This window comes from Rhinolophus ferrumequinum, chromosome 4, assembly GCF_004115265.2.
Source record: "Rhinolophus ferrumequinum isolate MPI-CBG mRhiFer1 chromosome 4, mRhiFer1_v1.p, whole genome shotgun sequence".
NCBI classification, from domain to species: domain Eukaryota; kingdom Metazoa; phylum Chordata; class Mammalia; order Chiroptera; family Rhinolophidae; genus Rhinolophus; species Rhinolophus ferrumequinum.
In genome coordinates this window covers 47,392,155-47,415,712 of record NC_046287.1, presented here as the reverse complement: position 1 = coordinate 47,415,712, position 23,558 = coordinate 47,392,155, and the positions used below count along the sequence as shown (strand labels likewise).

The window sequence follows — 23,558 nt, the reverse complement described above, 5'->3', positions numbered from 1 at the left end:
CATCAACTCTCTGTTGGACCAGGTTCTTATTCAGCTTTTTTCTACCAGCAATGTTTATGCAGTGTTTGGCACATAGTAGCCATGTGATAATTGTTTTGCACAACAAATACTGTTGAGGTCCTCCCATGTATTTAATACTTATTAATAAAAGCCTATGTAGGTAGTGTCACTATCCTAATTCAATAGATGAGAAACTGAGGCATCAGAATAAGGTCATGCAGATAAAAGTGGTAGAGGCAGGCTCAAACTCCAGGGGTCTGATTTCAGATCCAAATTCTTAATCTCTGGTGCAGTTTCCTGAATATAGTTGATTGCTTTCTACGTATGCAACCTGAAGCATATAGGAAGAATTTTCCTACTTCCAGAGTTCTTTCCTAGAAATTACCATAGTTAATGCTGAAAACAAGCATCTGTCTATTAAAACAAAATAATTGTTTGTGCTGGGTGAGGAGAATTCCACTGCTTTCATTTATTTTGTTTTTCTCTCTAGAGGAAACTTGACAAGAACTTGTAGCTCTATTAACGCTACTGTAAGAGCTACAGTAGAGAGCTATAAGCGATTTAAAATGTTTTTATAACCAAAATCCAACAGTTCATCAATTTTACTTTTTATAAACTGGGTTTTAAAACTGATCAGCTATAAATAAAGTTGATAATTATTTAGAAGTTAAAGAGTTTTGAGGATATCTAATATCTAGTAACTAATATCTAAACTAATCAGAATACCACCCCTTCTGTCCCCAAATCAGTACCTAAATAGATGTGGGAAGACACAAAGACAATTTCTACAAGATGTTCTTAATTTTAGCTTCATACATAACAGGCTGGCTTAATCAAAAGATCACTACCTATGTTCCTAAACTGTTTTCCACATTAGTGTGGATAAACAGCCACTTTGCAGACAGATAAATTAACAGTAAAAAATGGTTTTAAAACAGGTTAAGACAAATATGAGGTACCACTAAACATGTCTTCTTCAGAGACAAGCTTAGCCTCATTCCAATAATTCTCTTCTTCCGGCCAGCCATCTGGAAAACAGTAAACAGTACCGTGTTTCTCCGAAAATGAGACCGGGTCTTATATTAATTTTTGCTCCATTAGGGCTTATTTTCAGGGGATGTCTTATTTTTTTCATGTACAACAATCTACATTTATTCAAATACAGTCATGTCATCTTCTTCTGGAACATCGTCATAACGTACTAAATGTGTCCGTCTGGATGACAATCTTAACTGGGGCTTATCTTCAGGGTAGATCTTATTTTTCAGGGAAACACGGTAGGCAACGGGGCCCAAGAGAAATTTGTGAAGTAACCCCCAAGAACTGCACAAAAACAATAAGCAGAGAGGTTACCTTATTGTCAAAAAGATCAGTCCATTTTGTAGTTTCCCAAAAAGTTTCCGTCAGAGAATCCAAAGGACTTTCTCCTTCCTCTTCTCTCCCTTCGGTATCACTTGAAACAGCCCCATCTTCATCCTGTGTGTGAAGAAGGTGGTCGGCCAACGCACATCCTTTTCTACAAAGGGCATCTACAAGGGTGGATTTTTGTTTGTCCATGTCACTGCACACCAAATCAAAAAACATTTCACAGATCAGTAAAATTTCCTTAAAAGTACAGCCTTATCTGAAATCAAATTCATGCATTCCTCTGCTTGCTATTTACAACGCAGAGATCTTGTATAGCCAGCCATGTATATACATGTGTATTGTACATCAAATAAAATTCCTTATTTCTAATAAACATCAAATGATCAAATGAGCCACTATTTTACAGATAGATTAAATGAGTTAGGACAGTTGGACTTGGTAGAAACAGAATGCCATAAGCAAAAGAGTTGAAACATTATTTGGGTCTAAATTCTGTCAGCTACATAACTCTTAATCAGAACAGTAACTTTTAAGTAGGTACAAATTTACAGAGGTTCTCCCAGTCATGAACTTACATGTATAAATAGAGCAAACAAATGTAATGCTTACTCTGAATGTGCCAGCCACTGTTTTTGCATTTTAACACATGAACTCATTTATACTCATAATAACTCTTTGAGTAAAGATACTACTAATGACCCCCATCCTTTTGCAAAGGAGGTAACGGAGGCACAAAGAAATAAACTGATTCGTTCAAGGTCCTACAGTTAGGAAGTGGCAATTCCAGGATTCTAAGCTACTTAAGAGTCTGGTTCTGGAAGCCCCGCCCTTAATTAATCACTGTGGTAAATAAAATGCGTGCTCCAGGGCGGGCATCTTTGTTTTCTTCTAATGTATTCCAAGTGCCTGGCACAAAACAGACAATAAATCATTACTGAATGAAATATAATAACAACCTGCACTCCAGGGAACAGTGGTAGTCTCTAGAATGCTTGCTTATTTGAGGCATTTTGTCCAACTCATGACCGAGACTTGTGAAGACAATGAGTCTGTGACAAAAGAATGAGGCATATAGTAATCTCCTCAAGATTAGGGTAGAAATATAAGGAATTGTTCAAGAAATGCAAGGGCCCAGATTTAGGAGAGATCCCGGTCTGAATCCTGGCTTTCCCACTTCCTACTATTGTTACCACAGGTGAGTCATTTAATCTCTCCGAGCTTCAGTTTCCTCTTCTATAAAAATGGTGTAGAAATGTCCCTCTTTTGCATGTTGTTTAGAGGATTAAATTTACATGAGACATTGTACTTCAAATGCCTCAGTACTCTTTATGCATAATTGGCACTTCATAAATGGGGGCTACACTTTTCACTATTACTGTTATTAACAGTAACAACAAAATGGGAATGTTTTTGAGATTATTCCTTTGGAAAGTGTGAAAAGGTGCTGACAATGGTCAACAACTTCGAACAAATTTTATTCCACATGAAAACCACTGCTTGTAAGATTCATAAGATCCTATAGTATCAGTATAAACAATGTCATGCCAAGAGTTCTAGCAGTTTAGAATTCAGGTATTTTATATAGAAAAAACTATTCTAATGGAAAGAGATGGAATCATTCAAGGAAATTATAGTAGTTTTAGGCAGCCTGAACAGTTTGTTTATTAGTTATTATAACTACGAGAGGATGAAGATATCTACCCTTGTAAATTAATGACTCCCTGGGATGAAAAGAAACCAAAGTGACAGTCATTCTGCGGTGAGGGTGCATGGAAGGGTGAAAGTAAGGGCTGCTGGACCATTACACCAACATATGGAAACCCACTCTCCCATGGAAGGAACCATACCACTCACTCACATGCCTAGTTAAGCCTCTCTGTTCTCGGCATTACAAACTACATACGGGGTTTTTCATGCTCCTGGTGATAAATCATTTAAAGATTAACGTTGTAGGGTGTTACGTGTTTGCCCTCTCCACACTTCCAGTTCACACAAATCCCCAAGTGCATGGACAGCTTGATCATAGCTACTCAAATCTTTCCACCACGACAGCACCTCATGGTAGAGAAAGCAAACTACTTTTCTTTTGCTTCATCTTAAATGACTGGAGAAAATTATTACAAAATATTTAAATAGGGAATATGTGAATGCTGGTAACTCTAATAAGGTAATAGAAAATACCAGGAAAGAAGAATACTCAATAACATCAATCCCTACTTTTAAAAAAAGAAATGAGATGCAAGAAAGATTATTTACTGGTTAGGTACTTTTTTATAATAGCTGCATCGGGCCTGGGGTCACTCTTCATTGCAATATAAACTGCTAGGGCCGTTTGATCTATATGAGAAATAACAGCATTTGCAGCTTCAACAATTTCATTAAGTCTTTTCATTCGTTCCTGGGGAAGAAGAAAAAAGAAAAAATAAGAAAAAAAATGGATGTATCAATGAGTATACTGAAGCATTTTCACTTGTCTCATATCCAGTGTGAGGGGACTACATATGTAGTCCATTTGCAGCCCAGGGGGCTCAGCACTATCTTCTCGTGTAATCTTTATAATTGTCAGCATCTCTACAAGAGCTGAACTCAGAAAGGAAAATACCTAATTTACATTCCCTGCTGGCAGTAAATGGTGACAGTAAGCAAAATATAAAGTTCATAAACATGTAAGGTGTTTCCTACAAAGGCAATTCTTTTTCTGGGTATCTTAAGGTTTTAGAGATCTGCTATGTTATTTCAGTCCCATGCCACGTGAAAACAGAAAAAGCACTAGCTGATGAAATAAATTCTTTATAATTTATTATTAAAAACACGAGATGAGAATAAACAAGAAAATAACCAACATGGTGTTATGGTGTTTGTTTATAGTGGTGTCTGGTGTTCGCAGCAAGTTGCTTCTCTCTTGTTCAAGTTCTTTACAGGTCTCCTTTCAACACTTTCTAGTTCACTCTGAATCCTTGATAATTTTTAGTTGATTATAGCTAGTATTTTCCTACTGCCATGATTGCTAATGAGACCTCGTCCCTGTTAAGAAAGTCTAGAACTATGGCTAATTCTTGAAAGAGACAATCATGAACAAAGTTAATACAAAGTAAGGATTCTTCTTTTGCCAAAAGTGTTTAGATTTGCAGCAGGCAAGGACCACTGCCTTCTGCTTCTTGCTCTTTAGGTTAAGGTTAGAAAAGCAATCCTTAGGGTATCTTAACTACTACTCTTTCTCCCACTGGCCAAAAATGTGAGTGAGAATCCTAAACTCATAGCAATGGCCAGGTTCTATAACCAGTTTAAATGAAAAGAGCTTAAATAGAACATTCAATTTGACTAAACACATTTTGTCAGCAAGAACAAAGACAAATATTAGGTTGTACCTTAATTCAAAATACAAACCTTACCTAATATTACAAACAAAATAAGACACTCATATTAAAAATGAACATGCCCAACCTTTTCAGCATCCAACTGATGAAGTCGAGCAACGTACAGAGGAAGATAATTAGGATATGTTTCTTTCAATTCATTATAAATGTCACAAGAATCCAGCCTAGGTACATAAGAAAGAGAAAACATTCATTATTTAATTTCTTTTAGAAAGAAAATTTCCGTCTTTCATATTATTTAACATTATTTTGAAGTTCCAGTTAATAACATAAGGCATGAATCTGAAATATAAGTATACTTGTTGACAAGGACTATCATTATTTGTAGGTAGTATAAATATGCTCACCTAGAAAATAAAACAAACAAGAAAAATCAAAATGAAAATTATTTCAGTTCAGAGTTCAGTACGATAGAAGATAAAAATTAGCATCACCAGATTTCCTACATATCAGCTATAACTAGATTTAATAAAAGGAGGGGAAAAAAATCACAAATATCAAGAAAAAAATAAAAGATCTAGAAATGTCCAAGACCTGTAAGAAGAAAAATGTAAACTTTTCTGACAAATCTGACATCTCGAATAAACGAAGAGACATTCCATGTTCCCAAATGAGGAAGTTGAATAAAATCATGCCAATCCTTCCTTATTACGTGCAGGGGGAGCAGCAGCCTGTAGGGTTCCCGGCTTGCGCTGCCTGGCATGGACGCACTGCCCCTGAGCTGGGGCAGGGGTGACCAGGGCCTCAGCAGTGCCGTACTCACGGCAGACCCTCCACTTTACAAGTAGGGGCCGAGCAGAAGGAGGGAGCCCCCATCTCTTGACCACATTCGCCTCAGCAACAGGTGTCTGGGCTGGAAGAGAAATGCCGAAATCCTGCTCCTCCCAGGAAGAACGTCCTCAGACTGGGAGTTGAGGGAGACCAGTCTGGAATACAGTTTCTGCATCACCATCAAGCCAGAAGTCAATCTCCGCAATCTCACTGTTGAAGGATCTACACCGTATTTTCAACTTTTTATAACATCCTACAATCAGCCAGAGACGGACCTAAAGACTGACTTCTGGTGGAGATAGGACCTAGTTTTAAGTGGAAAGGCAGGTTTGAATGTGGACTCACATTACAAGGGATTAATCCCTGGGAATTATTTCCACAATACAATGATGTCTGTTCTCTGTACGACCTCATGATTGTAAGGACCCATTCACACTCAGCTATGAGGTTCCAACAGATAACCAGTGGTTAAAAGAAATACTGTATAACATAAATGGGAAAAGCAATTGATCTGATTACATAGAATAAATTTCTACTACGTAAAAAGTAAGCTAAAAGTCAAAGAATAAGCTGGGGAAAATCTGTGACAGGTACAGCAAAGCATTAATATATTTATGTTAAAAAGTTAACAGAAAAATCTGACGTGCCAATAGAGAAATGGGTAAAGAACATGTTCGACTGACAGAAGCTATATGAAGAATGAAATGACAACATTCAAAAAGCTCAAATTTAATAATAACTTAAAAAATGCAGTTTAAAACTGCAATAATGGCCTTTTCTTCTTGCACCTTATACTAACAAGGCTTTATTTTGAATTATATGGCTCTTGGTTGGAAAAGGTACAGGGAGAGACACAGGCCCCATCATACACTACTGGACGGAGAATAAATTGTTATATTCACTCTGGAAAGCAATTGGCAAAACAGAAGATTATTTTTAAGAATTAGTATTTTGGATTCAATAATTATACTCTTAAGATGTTTTCTGATGGAAATTTTAAAAAACCGCTAATGTATAAAAATATCCATCACAGTATTATAAAGAAAATCTATAAACATGTGACAACTAAAGTATCTAAATAGGTTATATTTCATCCACTGGACCATATACTATACAGTCATTAAAAACAGTATTTTAAAGGACTATTAAATGGCATAGAAAATGCTCATAAGCAAGTAAGTAGGACTGGAAAAGTAAGACACAGTATCATTCACACTACTACAGGTATAAATACAGAGACAAATAATAAGACAGTGATTATCTTTGGAGAGTGGGCAAAAAGTGATTTTTATTTTCTTCTTTATATGTCTCAATAAAATTTTCTTCCAAGAGCAAATCAGAGTAAGTGCTTAAAATATTAAACAAATTCTTATCACAAAAGGGAATTAAACATATATGAAAATTTAAATTATCTGTAATCCTACTACTGCTAATATTTTTGAATATAGCCAATGCATATAGACATAATAATGCTGTAAATGGGAAAATAAAAGCAAACACTTAGAGGGTTAAAAATTCATTAAATACTTACTTTGTCATCCACTGAATTTTAAGATCTCGTAATGCTTCAGTAAACTCTTCTTTTAAATCTTTCTCTTTTTCAGAATCTTTTTCTTTATCTTTGCTGCCATTCTTAGTCTTTGTTGGTGGAGATATTAGGTAGTAATGAACAGGAATTACATCCTATGAATGTGGAGTGACAGTCTTAGATTAACGTGCTTAATTTTACATATTTTAAAATCATCTTCAATAGCTAAATATCACATAACATGGGCTGCACTTGAGTTGTACTACACTGTATTATAGACTCTAAGGCACCACAATACATAAAAAATTCCAATCTGCAATCAAAGTAATTTTCTCCCCAACTTTAAAGTACCAATTTTTCTACTATCTCCTTTAAAATGAAGGAGATTTATAATAAACTTTTTCTCTACTTGAGTATACTTGGTAGTCTTAGTTTTACTTGATAGACTAATTATAAAAGTATATTATACTCTCCACATTTTATATCTGAGAAGGGAAGGAAATAAGTTAGAACTAAAAAGAAACAAAAACAAACAAAAATGAAAAAAAATCCTCTTTTCTCTCCAAGTAAATTTAAATTTATTTCTTTATTCAGTCAACAAGACTTATTGAGTCTGTGATGTGTGAGGTCAGGCTCTGACAACTGAAGAACAAAGCAAACAAGGCCCTTTCTTGCCCTCAGGGAACACATACTCATGTGGGAACACAGACAACAAACATAGAAGTAAATAAATAATTTCAGATATTAATGCATATATGAAGAAAATGAAATAGAATAAAGAAATACTGAGTGAGTGACTGCTAGGTAAGGTGTTGAACCATTGGAGACAAAGTGGTTATGGAAAACCACTCTAAAGACCATCTGATCTAAATGACCTAAAAAAATGAACCTCGAATGAGGAGGAAGAAGTGTTTGAAAGTTGAAGACAAGCATGTGCAAACACCTGAACTTCGTACATGGCAAGCACCGCTGTATGTACTAGGCAAATGGGCAGTGACCGTATTAAGTAAGGTTGACAAAAATACACAGATTGTATTCTAAGTGCAATAGTAAGCTTACCAGAAGAGTTTTATGCAAAGAAGTGACATGATTAAAGAGTTTTGCTTTTTGTTTAATAACTCTGGATCCTGTATGGATTCAGTTTGGGGTTGTTTTTAATAACTCTTGATACTATTTGGAAAATGGATGATAAAATGCAAAAGTCGAAAAGGAGGAAAACAAGTTAGGAAGCAAACCTAGGCATCCCAATACTGACTTGAACTAAACAACACGCTGTAGAAAATAAATGAATTGATTTGAGATATTCTGTGAGGGCAGAACCAACAGAGCTTGCTGACGTTTAAAACTAGGGGATGATGAAGACTAGATGGGGAGACAGGGAGGGGTAGTAAGTTCAGGAGTTGGTCCAAAGAATTCTACTATCTAGATGCTCTGTGAGTGAAAGAGACAGAATCCAGAGAGAATCTGAGGTCATGGCAGCCCTGAGAAAAGCACCCTGAAGAAAGAGGGAGTGGTCAACTGAAGACTGTAGCTGAGAGGTTTACACTACAAGACAGAGAATGAAATAATTGTAAAGCCTGGCAGCAGTGGACAGTTGGGAGATAAAGACTGACTAAAACAGAGATGAAGAGAGAATGGGAAGTAAACAAGTATGGATAGTTCTTTTGAAAAGTTTTGCTTTGAAGAGAGTAATGTGCTATTACATCTAATTACATCTATTTCTATATTTTATTAAAGCACGTACGTTTTATGAAAAGTAATGCATTATCTGGGAAATTAAATCATATATTTGCTAGTTCCGATTTCCGCATAATAACTAGATGTCCTTAATTCAATCAGTTTATTAAATTCTGTCTTCAGGTTTACATTAAAAATGCTGTTAAATTCTTATATTTGTTTTAATTGAAAAAATTTTTTAATTGGAATAAGTTATGTTACCAAAAATGTTTTTACTGCTCTAATCACAGTAATTTCAGAAAAACCTTTATGCAATTTGAGTTAAAAAATAGTACAGCAAGTTCCCACCTTACCAAAAATTTTTACGTGTAAATGCTACATAAATATGTCCATTTAAACAATTTTCCCCATTAAACTTTATTTTGGGGTATAATTATAATAGCAAAAATAAGGAACTACTGTTGTGGTTGTTCTAACGGTATTAACAAATAAAATAATTATTACTTCAATATGACTCATTTTAAGCACAGAAAACCACTGATGTGAAATAATCACACAAATCCATTTTTAGCCATGTGTGTGCCTTTTTCTTCCTCTTCTCTCTCTCTCTCTCTCTCTCTCTCTCTCTGAGGTTAAGGAGCCAGAGCCTGTAAGCAAAAATCTTATGTAAAGTATGAGACTGGGAAAAGGAAACAGGTATTTATTTTGCTCAGGCTAGCTCCTTCTGGACCCTGCTACCCATCCTTTTCTCCTTCTTGAGGTTCACTCTCTTAGGTGGGCACTGCCCTGGGCAAAGCCAGGTTAAAGTGTCTGCAAAATCTGAGTTCATAATTTACCGCCACGCTCTTATGTGAACAGACTGCTTCAGTGTCATCTGTATAGCACAGACAACCCACCTAAGAATTAAAGGTATAAATGGCCTGCAACATTTCCGCTCTGTTACTAGAACCCTTTTCTGTCTGCAATCAAGCTTCTGTCCCATGCAGTATGCTGCAATGTGAATGACATTTGCCTAGAGGAGGAAACCAGGCAGTCTACATTCACTCTAGCCTAACATGAGCCTCCCTTAGCTTCCCCTCCTCCTTGCTCCATTAGGGAGAGAGAGAAACTTCCAGATGGGAAGCCTCTGCTGCGGGGCAATTCTTCTGAAGCTCAGAGGTGAGGCATTTGCTATTATGTTTTAGTACAGAAAATAGAATATATAGAACTGAATTTAAAATGAGCAAGCCGTTCAAGTTAATTTATGATTAACAATGACCTCTAACCAAGATCTGTAAATAGGAATAAACTGTAACACAGCAATCATAAACTACCACTGATGCCCAAGAGAGGCAGGGAAAATTTATGATGAACGACCTTGGGTGGGGAGAAGCGAATCAAGCTTTTGTAATCAGCATTTTATATATTAAATATATCAAATTATAAATTATAAATGTTAATATAAATTTATAAAGTATTTCAGGACAAAAATTTTTATTACTAAAAATTATGAACATGGCAGTTTTAATTTCTAATGAAAAGAAAAAGAAAGTTATTTTTCATTTGCTTTATCATGGTGGTCATCTGTTCTTTTTGACAATAAGTATTTTCACAACTCACTTCTCAAGGACTTAGCATAGGGTCAATTTAATAAAAATGATTTTGTACCATTAACCTTGAGAAATCTTGATTATGATTTAAAAACAATCAAGAAGAATCTTCAGAACAGAAATGCTAAAGTTCTCTATAGTAGATACTTAACAATAAGCTTTTTTTAAAAAACATTATTACAGCTATTCACAAAGTATTTCAACAGTGTTCGAATGGTATTATTTAGACAGTCAAACCCACCTGCAATAGCTATTCTTTGGGCAACATAACATTCCACCATTTAAATTTTTGTTCAAAAATGTCAATTTCCCTAGTTCTTAAAATATGAATAAACTAAATTCAAAATTGTAATACCTTCACACAAACTAAAAAGCTATTTTAAATATTAATATCATATTTGAATGCTATTGATGATCTGTTAAAAGTATACACTTTCATATTACAAACAGCTTTTTCTTAAAAAAAAAGGGTAACACACATTTTCAAATCAAAAGTTACTGAAACCCAGAGAACAAGTCCACACAAAAAGCTAGTTGGTATTTTGTTCAGGCAATAAATTTATATGTATGTATTTTTTTTGGTAGTGTGACTATAAAACTATCATGATGATTATTTTTAAAGTAAGAGCTTCATGTGTACTTGCACTGAAGATAGAAATGGAAAGAAGTTAACCTAGCTGCCAAGTTCTTTATACAAAGCTTTACTAACCATCAAGTAATAATCATCTTCCTATTCATTTGACAGTTTTCTATCTCATACAACCTAATCCAAACAAAATCCATCAAAACTTCCAAAATATACAATAGGAAGAAAAAAAAAATGCTGTGCCTTTGTGATATGTGCATTATCTATTTTTAATGGATTCCTAGAATATTTTTTCCTCATTCTCTAAAGCAGTGAGTGGCTTGCAAGCTACTTTCATTGTGACCCAAAGATAAACAATCTACAGATAAAATGAAATTCCAGTTTTATGAGTATGATGACTGACATTTCCTACTTTATTCTTTCTTCGTTTTGATGCTGGTTGTTTCATTAAATGAATGTGCATGACCCACAAATGGGTCAAGACACTCGGTTGAGAAATACTGGTCTACAGAGAGGGAGTTATTATTATTATTTTTTAATCTGGAAAGACGATTCCCAGTGGTGTACTGTTTGAACAAAGTATTTATCATTACATAGTAACATGGACATTTCATAAGTTTTTAATAAAGAAATTTTATGAAATTCAAATAAAATGGTGATCCCATTTCATGTCACTACGAATTAAGAAACACAGGTTACCCTTGTTTATACCTTATAATACTAATTCTCCCAGTACAATCCTTCTTGCTTGAAAGCGAGAAATCACTAAATGCTGAATGATGTCAGCGGGTTTTTACCAGAGAGCTCATCGAATATGTATCTCTTTCTCTAAAGTAGACTTGAACTAGAATTTTTCTTTTTAGCTCAAGCAGTCAATAAGAGACTGTCTAATACGTAGCAGGGAAGTTGATCAGATCACTTACTAGTTATGGTTTGAAAATTTGCTTATGTTCTTAGTGTAAGTTTAAATTTTGGGTCAACATTCCTTACTTCTGTTCCTGCTTATCTATTGCTGTTTGTCTCTGCCCTTTCAGAACTAAGATGCAAGAGCAAGAAATAAACCTCACTTGAAATATGTTAATAATATTTTTATATCAAATCATCCAATTTAAGAATGTTTTTATACTTTAACAGTAATTGTTTTGGCCTATACGACTGAAAAAACAAATCACCTCTCTATGGGATTTTAGATATGCAAATTTTCAAATCTTATCACTTAGTATCGTGTCTGTAGTAAGAAATGAATAACATTAATTTTTTTTCTATAGACATATAAAACAGGGGTCTTCCAGCAATTTGTGGTAGGAAAATATACTTTAGGAAAGCAGTATGTCAACATCGATAAGCTAAAAGCACTATACTGCACAACTTAAAGAAAGGAAACTAAGGGAGAGAGATTTTTTTTTTTAAGATTTATAATAGTGACAGAAAAAAAACTTTAACTAATATGCGAATAAGGCTTTAAGACATCTTTTTAAAGAACTGACAATCAGTACCTTTTTAAATTTTCCTTGTCGTTTTGCTGCAGACTGCCCCTGGGAGTTAGAACGACATTCTGTAAGAAAACATGCATAATCTACACAGGATGGAGACACCACCTCTGTCTAATTTTCTTCCAGTTTGTTTCACCTGTATGTGTCACAGTACTTAGAAAGGTCATGTCTATGATCAAGATGGCGGGCTTTTAAATTAAAGCAACATTGCCACTTTCATTTTATTAATAAAAATGCACTAAAATGTTATTCCTAAGGGCTAATGGTTTTCAACTTTTTATTTCAAAAATTTAGTACAGCAAAATCCATTAGTTATCAAAACACTTTTGAAAACATTAAATTTAGTTGACGATCCAGAATCTGATTTTCAAGGATGTCACAACACACATATACACATGCTGACTGTGAAAGTCAGAGAAGTAAATTGAACCTTCCCAGCTACCAAAACCATGAGAAATGCAAAACTATTGAAGTTAGATTAAATAAACAATATGTTGGGAATTATAATTAACTCTATAGTTTAAGGTTTTTGCTCTCGCTCAAGAAAATCTACCCTCATAAGTAATTACCTGATAAGTAATAACTATAATTAATCCTAAATATTTATAATTTCACAACTGCCTCTGAAAAACTGCAGCCAGGAAGTAGTAACTATTTCTGAATTGCTAAAAGCATACTTTTAATAACAATGCTCTTCTGTGATACTCATCACAAGAAGTGGACACTTGAGAAGAGTTATCTGGATGTGAACCTCATGGCTGAAGCCCCATTGCTGAAACACCACAGAGGAAGCAGGAAATGAAGTCTACAAAAAAAGACTACTAGGATTTCTTAAATCAGTGCATCTATAAATTCCAATTTCATTAACTACTGATTCATTTCAAATTATACTAAATACATTATATATAAATAAATAGTAAAGACTGAAATGAGACTCAAGAAACATCAGGGCAAGCAACTTTTTCTAAGCAACAAATTCCTAAGTTACGCCTCAATGGCAGCAAATAAATGATCATTCAATAATGATAAGAAGTAAGTATACCTTTTAAGATGTATGAAATCTATTCATTTTTTTAACAGCATTTATGGATTTCCAAATTATGTGGTAGGCTTACTTTGTAAGAATTAATGTTAAAGAGAAATGCAAAACTGTAAGAATGACAACTTTTACTGGTATTGAGCTAAAATAATACGATAAAAGGTGATGAGCTATGTAAACACTATTGTCATAATAAATTTGTAATGAAAACAGATGGAAAAACTAAAACAACTACTTATCAAACTGTAACATTATCTCTAAAATATAACAACCAGAAAATGTTTGTAACAAAAAAGCAAAATTTTGAAACTATAAAAGGCAATACCAAAAGAAATACCTCATAATTATCTACATAATTATGTAAAATTACAAGAGAAAGGTCTGTGCAAGTGTAAAAAATGTCATTCATTAGTAATAATTGTTCTGATGAGCTTTTAGATACAACCCAAAAAGATTTGATTTATTACTATATCCACAATATTATGTTGGTTAAAATTCTGTAAAATGCTCTAATTTTAAACATCCTATTCACTTAAACCAAGTTTAATTTGGATCTATGTTTCACAGGAAGTTCAAGTATATTAGCCATGCAAGGTAGGAGGTTCATGGCCATAGTAACTTAGCATTGGGAAAAAGAATACTAAACACTTTAAAATACAACCAAATATTAATTGACCATTACTAGTAACTTGGGGGAAAAAACTATTAATTTTTTTTTTTTTTTTGGCCAAGGAGATCTTCTCTTTTACCCATTCTGAAATGTGGAATTCCCATCTTTAAAGAAAGGGACATTTTGAATAGGTAATTTCAGTGTAAAAAAAAAAAATCTACTACTTACAGCTTTCTTTCCAAGTTCAGTTTTTGACAATGTTAAGGATCCTGAAAGGTAGCATCCAGGTCCTGCCCCTTTAGGTATTCTAATAAGAAGATTCAAGAGAGAAAAAGAACAAATGAGAAAGTTTCACAAAGATAATTATGGGGAAAAACATCAAAACAATTGCATTCTGAAATAATTCACATAGCTAAGATTTCAAAAACCAAAGGAAGAAATAACCTTAGTCTAAAATGGTAAATGACAACATACCATAAATTTAGCCTAATATAATAAACTAGCATTAATAGACTACAGTGTATAAGACGGGCATTAAGTGTAAGCAATGCTATCACTTACTTGTCATCAGGTAAGGAAGTAACAAAGAATGGCTGGTTATATTTGGGTGGTAGTGTTAAATTACTTGATTTCTTCTTTCCTAGAAGTGCAAGGCTATGATTTTCGTGAATATCTAAGCTCAGGGTATTAGACAACCTATGAGAAACAGTAAATGGAAGATCTTTAAGACGTTCCAAATCACTGATTTGCTCATGACGAATCTGTAGTCGAATTGTATAATCTCCTTTCTCCAGTTTCATAGAATACTAAAAAAGAAAAACACACATGGGAAAAGTTTAGCCAAGTAAACGGAAATTATTGTAAGAGGATAAACAGCAACAGTTATCACTTACACAATGTGAGGTACAATGCAAGTTACTACGCACACATTTACATACACACAAAATCCCCATTGTGAAGGTGAGCCAGCAAGGCCAGGGACATCAAGTGAACTGTCCCAGGTCACATACAGAGTAAAGGATAAGGAAGCTGAAGGCAGGTCTGACTCCCAAGCCCTCAACTTTCCCACAACTACAGGCAACTCACACATTCTCAGCTAAATCAGTCTGCTCCAGACTGAAAAAAGTAATGATTTTCTATCTCATGGTTACTGAGAGACACATATAAAACACTGAAAATTAGCAAAATTGAAGTTCTGTTTACTGTTTAAGACAGATATATACACGTATGTATACACATAACTAGTCATCTTTCTGTTATAATCAAAATGTCACACCCCTTTCTTGAAAACAGGAAAAACGGACCCAATAGAGATCATGAATACAAATCTACTATACTCCATCTAGTTAACCGCTCTAGAGGATGGGTGCTGTATTCTCCATCAGCAGCTTCTTCTGAGATTTTAAAAGCAAGTAAAGTAACGGCACTGCAATAACCCAGTCTGTACTGAGGAGATGTGACTGGGGCTTGCTTTGAGAAAAAAAGGAAATCATTCCTTGAATGACTAACTGAAAAAAACCTGCATTAAGTTATTTTCATTATTTAGCGCAAAGCTTGGAAATGAGGAAATACCTCATTTCTTTGTAACAATATTTCAAGCAGGGATAAATTTTCTGTAAATCATGATTAAAAATTATTTTTCTTTCAACAGTGCCAAGCACAGTGCTTGGCATACAGTAAGTGCTCTATACACAGTTGTCCCACGAAGAAATAAATTGGAAAGTTCTAATAAAGACACTTGGCACTGTTACAGTGCTCTTCATCCAGTTCAGCCCTGGAATCATTTCAAGGTGCTCACATGTATCAGATGATTTGCTTTTAACCTTCAGATGAGTGGAAGCAGTGGGTGGGAAGGAGAAATACCAAAAATAAAAACTGTGCTGGCCAGTGTCTACATCATCCTTGCTCTCCTCTACCCCAAAATTTACTTCAGCTGAACTACATGGCTGAAAACTACACTGTCCCAGTCTGTCTGTTCTACAACTGAGCTTCTAATGTGTCAATGTACTAAATGCAAAACTATAGCATTAAAAGAAAACCCAGACAATAACATAACAAGAAATCAGGAATTCATTAGTTCAGGAAACAGCTTCTGTTTATTCTAAAAATCACTGCCAATTTTATACCTGATGTGGATAGGCATCGCCTGAACCCATCTGTCTTTTATTTTGGTCAAATATGATCCACAGCTGGCTGTCAAATTCCGATTCGTATAATAATTCACAAAGTAGTGGGCAGCTTGGAGTTACTTCCCCACTCTTAGGCTGTAAAAAAATTAAGAATAATTAAACGGTTTACATGATTTCTAACGTAGATTTATAATATTGTTATTGACGAGACTTTTACATTAAAAATATTAAAATATTTTCTTGTGGTAGCCAATTTAAAAAATATAGAACATTCAGTATTTTGGCACTAATAAAAGGTACTCCTCTTTTATAACTTTAAAAAATACAAATCTAGCTATCTGTATTCATTAATAAAGCAGTATATATTTTACTTTATAAAACTGTACTTTGACAATTCACTGAAATCAATCACCTCTCGAACATTAAAACCAAATCCATATTATGCTTCAGTAAGAGTTACTGAATTCTTATGGATCCCACACGAATTCTTCGATCCAACTTTGACACTAGCCTCAACTACCTTTACCACTCATTCAACCTAAGAGTTATTCTGATGTCTCACTGCTCTGATGCCTGCTTCATAGAAGGTACTGAGGCCCGCTACTACTGTAATTAGAAGGCATCAGGCATTGATGAGATGTCTAACCACAGGACAGGTACCACCGCATAGATATCAGTGATTACAAAAACTAAGGCTCAAAGGCTAGGTCTCCACAAGTTAGAATTTGTGACTTCAAAGTTGAATGGTACTTAGATCATTACAAATTATAATTTCCCAAAGAATAATTTCAAATTAACCACTGTTAATTGATTCTATTTCACAGATATACTAAATGTACCTTCCATTTCTAGTTTTATGATTCATAAACAAAACACAACAGCTCATTGTAAGGGTATACTTTATTAAACAGACACTTACTTGATGAAAATTATACGTAAGGATCATCTCATAAAGTTGACGATTATTTGGCAAAACATCTCTTGATCCTAAAGGTTTTGTTTTTGCACTCAGTGGCCTATAATTAGACAATTGCATAATTCATTTAAGTTCATTTAATGAAACAAAACTATAATCAACAAAATCTATAACATCTCAGTAAGTGACAAATGAGCATTCCTAAACACTGTCCTTTTCAGCATATTTTATATTTTAATCATTAACTTAAACATAATTCTTTACTGACTGAATCACAGCAATACATACAGTTTAAATTCTGCAATATTACAAAGGCAATATCTTCATGATAAAGACATTTTCAAATGTCAACTGATAGTTCTTAACATAATCAGGTCCCAATGTTAGGGCGACAACTGCTAAGAGAGTTGAAGGACAGGTTTTGACTGCAGATGGCGCTCACTTGTCACAGGATGTGTCCTGCGAGTTGCCACAATGAGAGCTTCACATTCATGTTATTAAAGGCTGGAAGCCACTGCGGGGGCTACCTTTCAGGTACCTGCCATGATTCTGAGGCTAGTGTCATAAACTGAATTTTCATCTCCAGCATTCCGATGGATTTAAGAAAATGATTCTCTCTTCAAAGAGTGCAAGAGATCCTCTCACCCCCCACCACATTAATACTCAACATTTGTAGCCCTAAAACATTTAATGATACCGTAGTGTTTGGACCCAGCTCTTCAAAGTTATGCAGGGAGCCAGATCTTCGTATTTCAAGGAGGACTGAACATCAAAACGGTTGATTCCTTCTGATGCGTGCTATAAAAGGGATTTATCACATTAGTTTCTCAAACTTCACTGACAATAAACAGTATTTTTAAGCAATATTTGGACTTAAAATAAATGTTTAATGCAAACTTTATAAGCACCCACGAACAAAGACTGTTATTTTCAGAACCACAGGTAATTTCCCCACTGAAGTTTAAATCTAACCAGTGAGATTATTTTTCAATAACTCAAATCACTGACATTAAAAATAATGAAAATGCGGAACTCACAATGTTTAACTGAGGAGCAGTACACACTATCCCATGGAAAGAAATGGTGTAATCAATATTGACATCACTAAGACTTGCCCACCAACGAGCAATGCAAAATTCAATTGCTTTCCCACTCTGCAAAGAAGAAGAAAAATATAAATGTGTATATTTTTTTCTCAATGTCCTTCTCAAATTACCTAATATTATATATTATATAAAGAATATAAACAGAAGGTGTTTCAAAGCAATTTTATGCTTTCAAACTTATCCTATTTGTACAGCAGGACAATTCTTTTAGAACTTTTATCAGCTATGCTTGGAGTTTTGCAAATTACAGTTGCATAGATACAGTGCAGGCATTTAAATACAGTTATTTACTCATACCCCTACAATGCTTGTCATAAAAGAACTGAGGCAGTTTTTGAAAACATATCCAATAAAATAATGGTAAAAACAAACTGTAACAAAAATCTAGGTCCAAAGGAAAATTAATTAATAATAATGACAAGAGAAAGGGTATTACAGCTTTATATGGCATATTCTCAATAGCCCCAGTTGAGTTTCAGGCTTAGAGCTGCCTGGCATTGAAAGCGAAATGAAATTATGGTCACTCATATCTTTCTCCCTATTAAAATAACGAAAAACAAAAAAATGTTCCTAGTGCTGAGTTTTAAATTAACTTTTCTAGTAATCAGTACATTAGAAAGCTTAAAGATCAATGATTACACTGATACAGACATGAACACAAATGAAAGTAGTCAGAAACATAAGAGATATAGAAAAGATCATATAACCAACTGAAAATACAATGTAGCAAGTTTAAGAAACAACACCAGTACATTCACCTTCTATGGAGGAAGGACTAGTCATTATTTCTAACTACAGGTAAAAATAGAAACCTGCCATGTTTGAAGTAATTTGTGTAGCAAGCAATAGCAGTTTCATCTAGAAAGCAAATTAAATTAACCTCATGGATTCTTAACAACAGGGCATTAATAAAATAAGGAAATAATCTACTGTAGGATGAGGAAACAATCTCAATCGTGGAAATAATTTACTATAGGAAACAATCTCAATCAGTATCTATCAGATCAGCACTTTTCTTTGACTAAATTTTGAGAGCTAAAGAGAGATTAATGTTTACCTTTGACTCGGTCTCAAGTATCCTATCTTCCTACCTCATTTATTTAGCCTGAAAAAATATACAACCCCAATAAACTCTGAATATAAACTATAAAATCAAATTCAAATACTTATGCTTAGCCCACACCAAAAATGAAAACGAATCATTTTATGATTTCAAACTGTTAATTAAAACTTACTAAGACAGGAAAAGCTTCAGTCAGTGTTCCTTTTTCTGGAAGGGAACAAAACTTATAGAATTCATGACTTCGATATGCTCTTTGCTTCACAAGCTGTATTGCATGAAGAACAAACTTGGCCGACACCTCAGAAGAACATGAACACACAGTAACTTCTAAAATAAGAAAAAGCAAAATTTTAAACTGGTAAGATGTAAAATGGATATAAAATAGTTTTAATAATGTCCACTTTATAGGGAATAATATATCAAGAATATGCATATTTCCTTAAAAACAAAGAATCAATAGAATATTAATAAAGCTGAAAGGGTAAAAGATTTAGCTATGGAAAAATAAATAAATCAGTATTAAAATGAACAATCACTATGCTGTGAACACCATGGAACAGCAAGCTTTCCATAGGCGGACACACAATTATCCTAATCAGATACCTTTTAAAATCCCTCTCTCCTCTGCTAACCTCAACCTTTCCTCTTGTTTTAGCCAAAAGCCAAACAATTCCTGATAACATAAAGATAATTTTAATTTTAGAAACCTCTATTTGTCATCATGCTTAAATTCCATTCATATCTATTTCTTCAACTTCATCGATCACTTCCTAGTCTCTCCCTCTTGGTATATTTGTGTATCTGTGTCCTGTAGTTTCTAGAAGGTATGACTGTTAGAACTATATACCTGTGCTTAGCTTTATTCTTAAGCAAGGTGGAGGTGAGCCCAAATCACTGCGAAGCAAGATCAGCAACTTATCTACTGAACAGCCAGTCTAATACAGGGTACTTAAAGCGAGGCTTAGTTGTCTGGTTCACAAGGTCAAGCTGGCACAGAGCTCTGTGAGTCTAATCAATTGCTAATACAAAATCAAGTGTTACAACAATATTTCTAATTATTTGAAATAGGAATCATCTGTAGTACTTTTCTCTCTTCTCATTTCTTTTTTTGCTTTGACTTCCTCACCCCCAGCCTGACATATAATTGACAAATAACACTGTATAAGTTTAAGGCATTACAATATGATAATTTGATATATGTATACATTGTGAAATATTTACCACAATAAGGTTAGTTAACACACCCATCACTTCACGTAGTTATCGACATTTTGGGTGGTGAGAACATTTAAAATCTACTCTCTTAGTAAATTGCATTGTTAACAACAGTCACCATGCTGGACATTAGATCCCTTGAATTTACTCAAAACTAAAGTCTGTACTCTTTGACCAACATCTCCCCACTTCCTCTTCCGATTTCTAAACATTTATAATCTAAAACTGCTAAATGCACTAAGCTACTTCCATTCTGGATCATCTGATAAATTCTTATTTAAAAAAAAAAACACAACTATTTACAATACCAACCTAAAAAAATCATAATTAGGTCATTATACTACTGACATTTGCCATTAAAAAGATTTCAGATTCAGTATTAAATCACCATAGATTTTTATTCTTAACTATGTTTATTTAGTGTACATTTCATCAGAGCCTAATGTTAGAAAACTCCAAGGGGCCCTATGGGCATGGCAGCCCAGAGTTGTTCAACAATGCAGCTCTCTAATCAGTAAGAGATAGGCGTTACTCTAAACTGAGTTAAAATCTTGAATATTAAAACATCTAAGATAGCTAGGTGATAGGATATATGAGCCAAAGCAAAATAGTACTAGACCTTTAAATAGTTTTGAACCTAATGGTAATCTAGGGTGCCAGCTACGTACAGTACTATTATGAGAAAACTATGTATTATAGATATATGAACTTTAGTCATAATCAGAGAAGAGAGAATGTACATAAAGGTACGTGGTTAAGACAGATTTTAATTTTACTTACCAGCCCATGTTGCACCTTCAGGAACCTCAATAAAATGCCTTCGAATTTGACCAGGTTTAAAATGTACATCTGTAAAGGCTAGATCGTAATGTGATGATTCATTTACTCTGAAAATTAATAAAAATGATTAAATAAGTGATACTCTTACAAAAATCCCTTTTGTAGCTTCAAAATGCTCCCATATCATAATGACACAAAGAAAGAAACTCCTTTCAAAGCATTTTTGCAGGAAGTCGATGAAACATAAAGGTCAAATGTATAACTACTCACTATGAAAACCTAAAGTACATGCAAAGGACAAATTCTAGTCAGTGTGACAAACATTTAATGAGTGCCTACTATATACGCACCACTATTATTAGTAGCTACAAATACAAGGAATATTCTCCTATGCTGTAGTGCGGACAGAAAAACCACCAAAGATGTTTAACATTAATGTGCTCTGGGTAGACAGGAAGTGTTAGGGGAAAAGAGAGGAAAAGGATTTGGTTCACTCAAAAGGTCTGGGGAAAGCTTCCTGAAGGAGATGATGTCTCAGCTGATTCCTGAATCTCATATGTTGCCGTGTCTAAGTTCCTACTAAACTTCTAGGAAATGTATGGCTGAGAATTTAACTGTTCTGCAAATTTTCCATGTGTATGCCACTTTTTATCTCCTCAGTTTCGCCCTATGTTTCCTATGGGCTAAGACTTACTACATACTTACTATTTACCAGTGCAACTAACTCTACAGGAACTATTAACTTGGAACTTTCTGTTGTTTCCAGTACTCTCATAATTTCAATCTTGTCCGTCATCCACTAGGCAATTTGTTTTGTTTTGTATATACTGTATAATGGGCTCCATATGGGAAGATAAAGTCCCTGTGTCTTCGGTGGGCTCCCAAATGAGTTAACAAATTAAACATGACAACACATTCACTAAAGTCTGTACCACAGGCATGTAGAAAGCGTCATGAAGCAGCAAGAAGGGACTCCCTTCACCTGGGGATGACCAGGAACACGCCTGCTCATTAAGAGACAGAAAACTGAAGCAAAGAAATCAGCTGTGCAAATGCACCCAGTCCTGAGAAAATCCAGAGTGCCAGCAGTGGTGACCTGGCGGAAATGTGTTCTTTGGTGTATGGAATGACAGGAAACACTGGCTTGTGAAGGATCACTGTTTCCTACTTTAACGGGGATAACTTGATCCTCGGGTGTGTCATTGATGTGTTTAAACAGGAAGCAATATAATCAGATTTGAGTTTCTTGGTTCCAGGGTAAAAGACAAGAAAGGAAAGAGTCTGGAAATAGCAGGTGACTGGGAAAGTGGAAGAACTGGAATAGCAATCCCAAAGACAAGGGGGAAAAATGGAGTGGGGGTGGAAGGAGGTGAAGTCATATTGTCAAATATTGCAGGATTGGGCAAGATAAAGGCTAAGATGTCCTCTGAATCGGGCAATGAGAAGGGCACTGCGGATGCAGTTTCAGTGCAGGGGCAGGACAGAGGACAGATGCCTTTACTTATTCTCACAGTGAACAGGAACAGCATGACTGATTATGCGCCACGTTGAACTCTGAGCAAGGAGAACTAAAACCTGGTTATCTGGTTCTTGCCTATTCACCCTTTAAAAGTTCACATTATTCCCATAAATAGCCATTAAAAAATTCCAGTTGACCTCTGAACAACGTGGGGGCTAGGGGTGCCAACCCCTGACACAGACAAAAATCTGTGTGTAAGTTTTGACTCCCCCAAAGCTCAGTTGTCCCTTGGTAGCGAAGGGGGATTGGTTCCAGGACAACCCATGGACACCAGAATCTGCAGATGCTACTAAGTCCCCTACGTAAAATGGCATTGATCAGTGCAGTCGGCCCTCTGCATCTGCGGACTCCTAACCGCAGACTGAAAACAGTACAGGTACTTACTGAACAAATCCATGTATAAGTGGATGCATGCAGTTCAAACCTGTGTTGTTCAAGGGTCAACTGATGCTGTACATGTACTAGCAACCTGCTGGTAACTTGTTACTTACTTTGCTGCTATAACTGCAGTGATTGGAACTCTGAACAGAGGACCTGCATTAGGGGATGCTATATCATAGCCACACACCTAAAAAGAAAGAATGTTAGGTTGCAGTATCCATTAACAAACTTTTAACAAAGAAAAAAAGTATAATCTGTTCAGAGGATAAATTAATCTAATACTAAAATTTAAAGATTCTAAGCACAAATTGGTATCAATTTTCTGATATTGGGTCACATAATCAACAGCAAACAGCCTGAACAAATACATGTAGGACAATTCTTAACTAATTCAGACTAATGGGGAAAAGA

The 23,558-nt window shown here is 34.8% G+C and overlaps 1 protein-coding gene across 7 annotated transcripts in view; it reads right to left on the bottom strand.

Annotated features, from left to right (window-relative positions):
- The window catches only part of TPP2 (tripeptidyl peptidase 2), a 67,547-nt gene that overhangs the window by 6,672 nt on the left and 37,317 nt on the right, over positions 1–23,558 (bottom strand). Inside the window, exons 15-29 of one of the 7 annotated variants that reach the window (XM_033104544.1) lie at positions 23,258–23,334; positions 21,248–21,354; positions 19,425–19,579; positions 18,121–18,237; positions 17,781–17,881; positions 17,087–17,183; positions 16,165–16,302; positions 14,600–14,844; positions 14,267–14,345; positions 12,393–12,431; positions 7,048–7,199; positions 4,813–4,909; positions 3,636–3,766; positions 2,325–2,417; positions 1,354–1,561 (exon numbers count right to left, since the gene is read on the bottom strand). In XM_033104544.1, coding sequence (XP_032960435.1) covers positions 1,354–1,561; positions 2,325–2,417; positions 3,636–3,766; positions 4,813–4,909; positions 7,048–7,199; positions 12,393–12,431; positions 14,267–14,345; positions 14,600–14,844; positions 16,165–16,302; positions 17,087–17,183; positions 17,781–17,881; positions 18,121–18,237; positions 19,425–19,579; positions 21,248–21,354; positions 23,258–23,334 — 1,836 coding nt within the window. Of the gene's footprint in view, positions 1–1,353; positions 1,562–2,324; positions 2,418–3,624; positions 3,767–4,812; positions 4,910–7,047; positions 7,200–12,392; positions 12,432–14,266; positions 14,346–14,599; positions 14,845–16,164; positions 16,303–17,086; positions 17,184–17,780; positions 17,882–18,120; positions 18,238–19,424; positions 19,580–21,247; positions 21,355–23,257; positions 23,335–23,558 lie in introns of those variants that run through there. The other 6 variants (XM_033104548.1, XM_033104546.1, XM_033104545.1 and 3 more) reach the window with 6 other exon arrangements.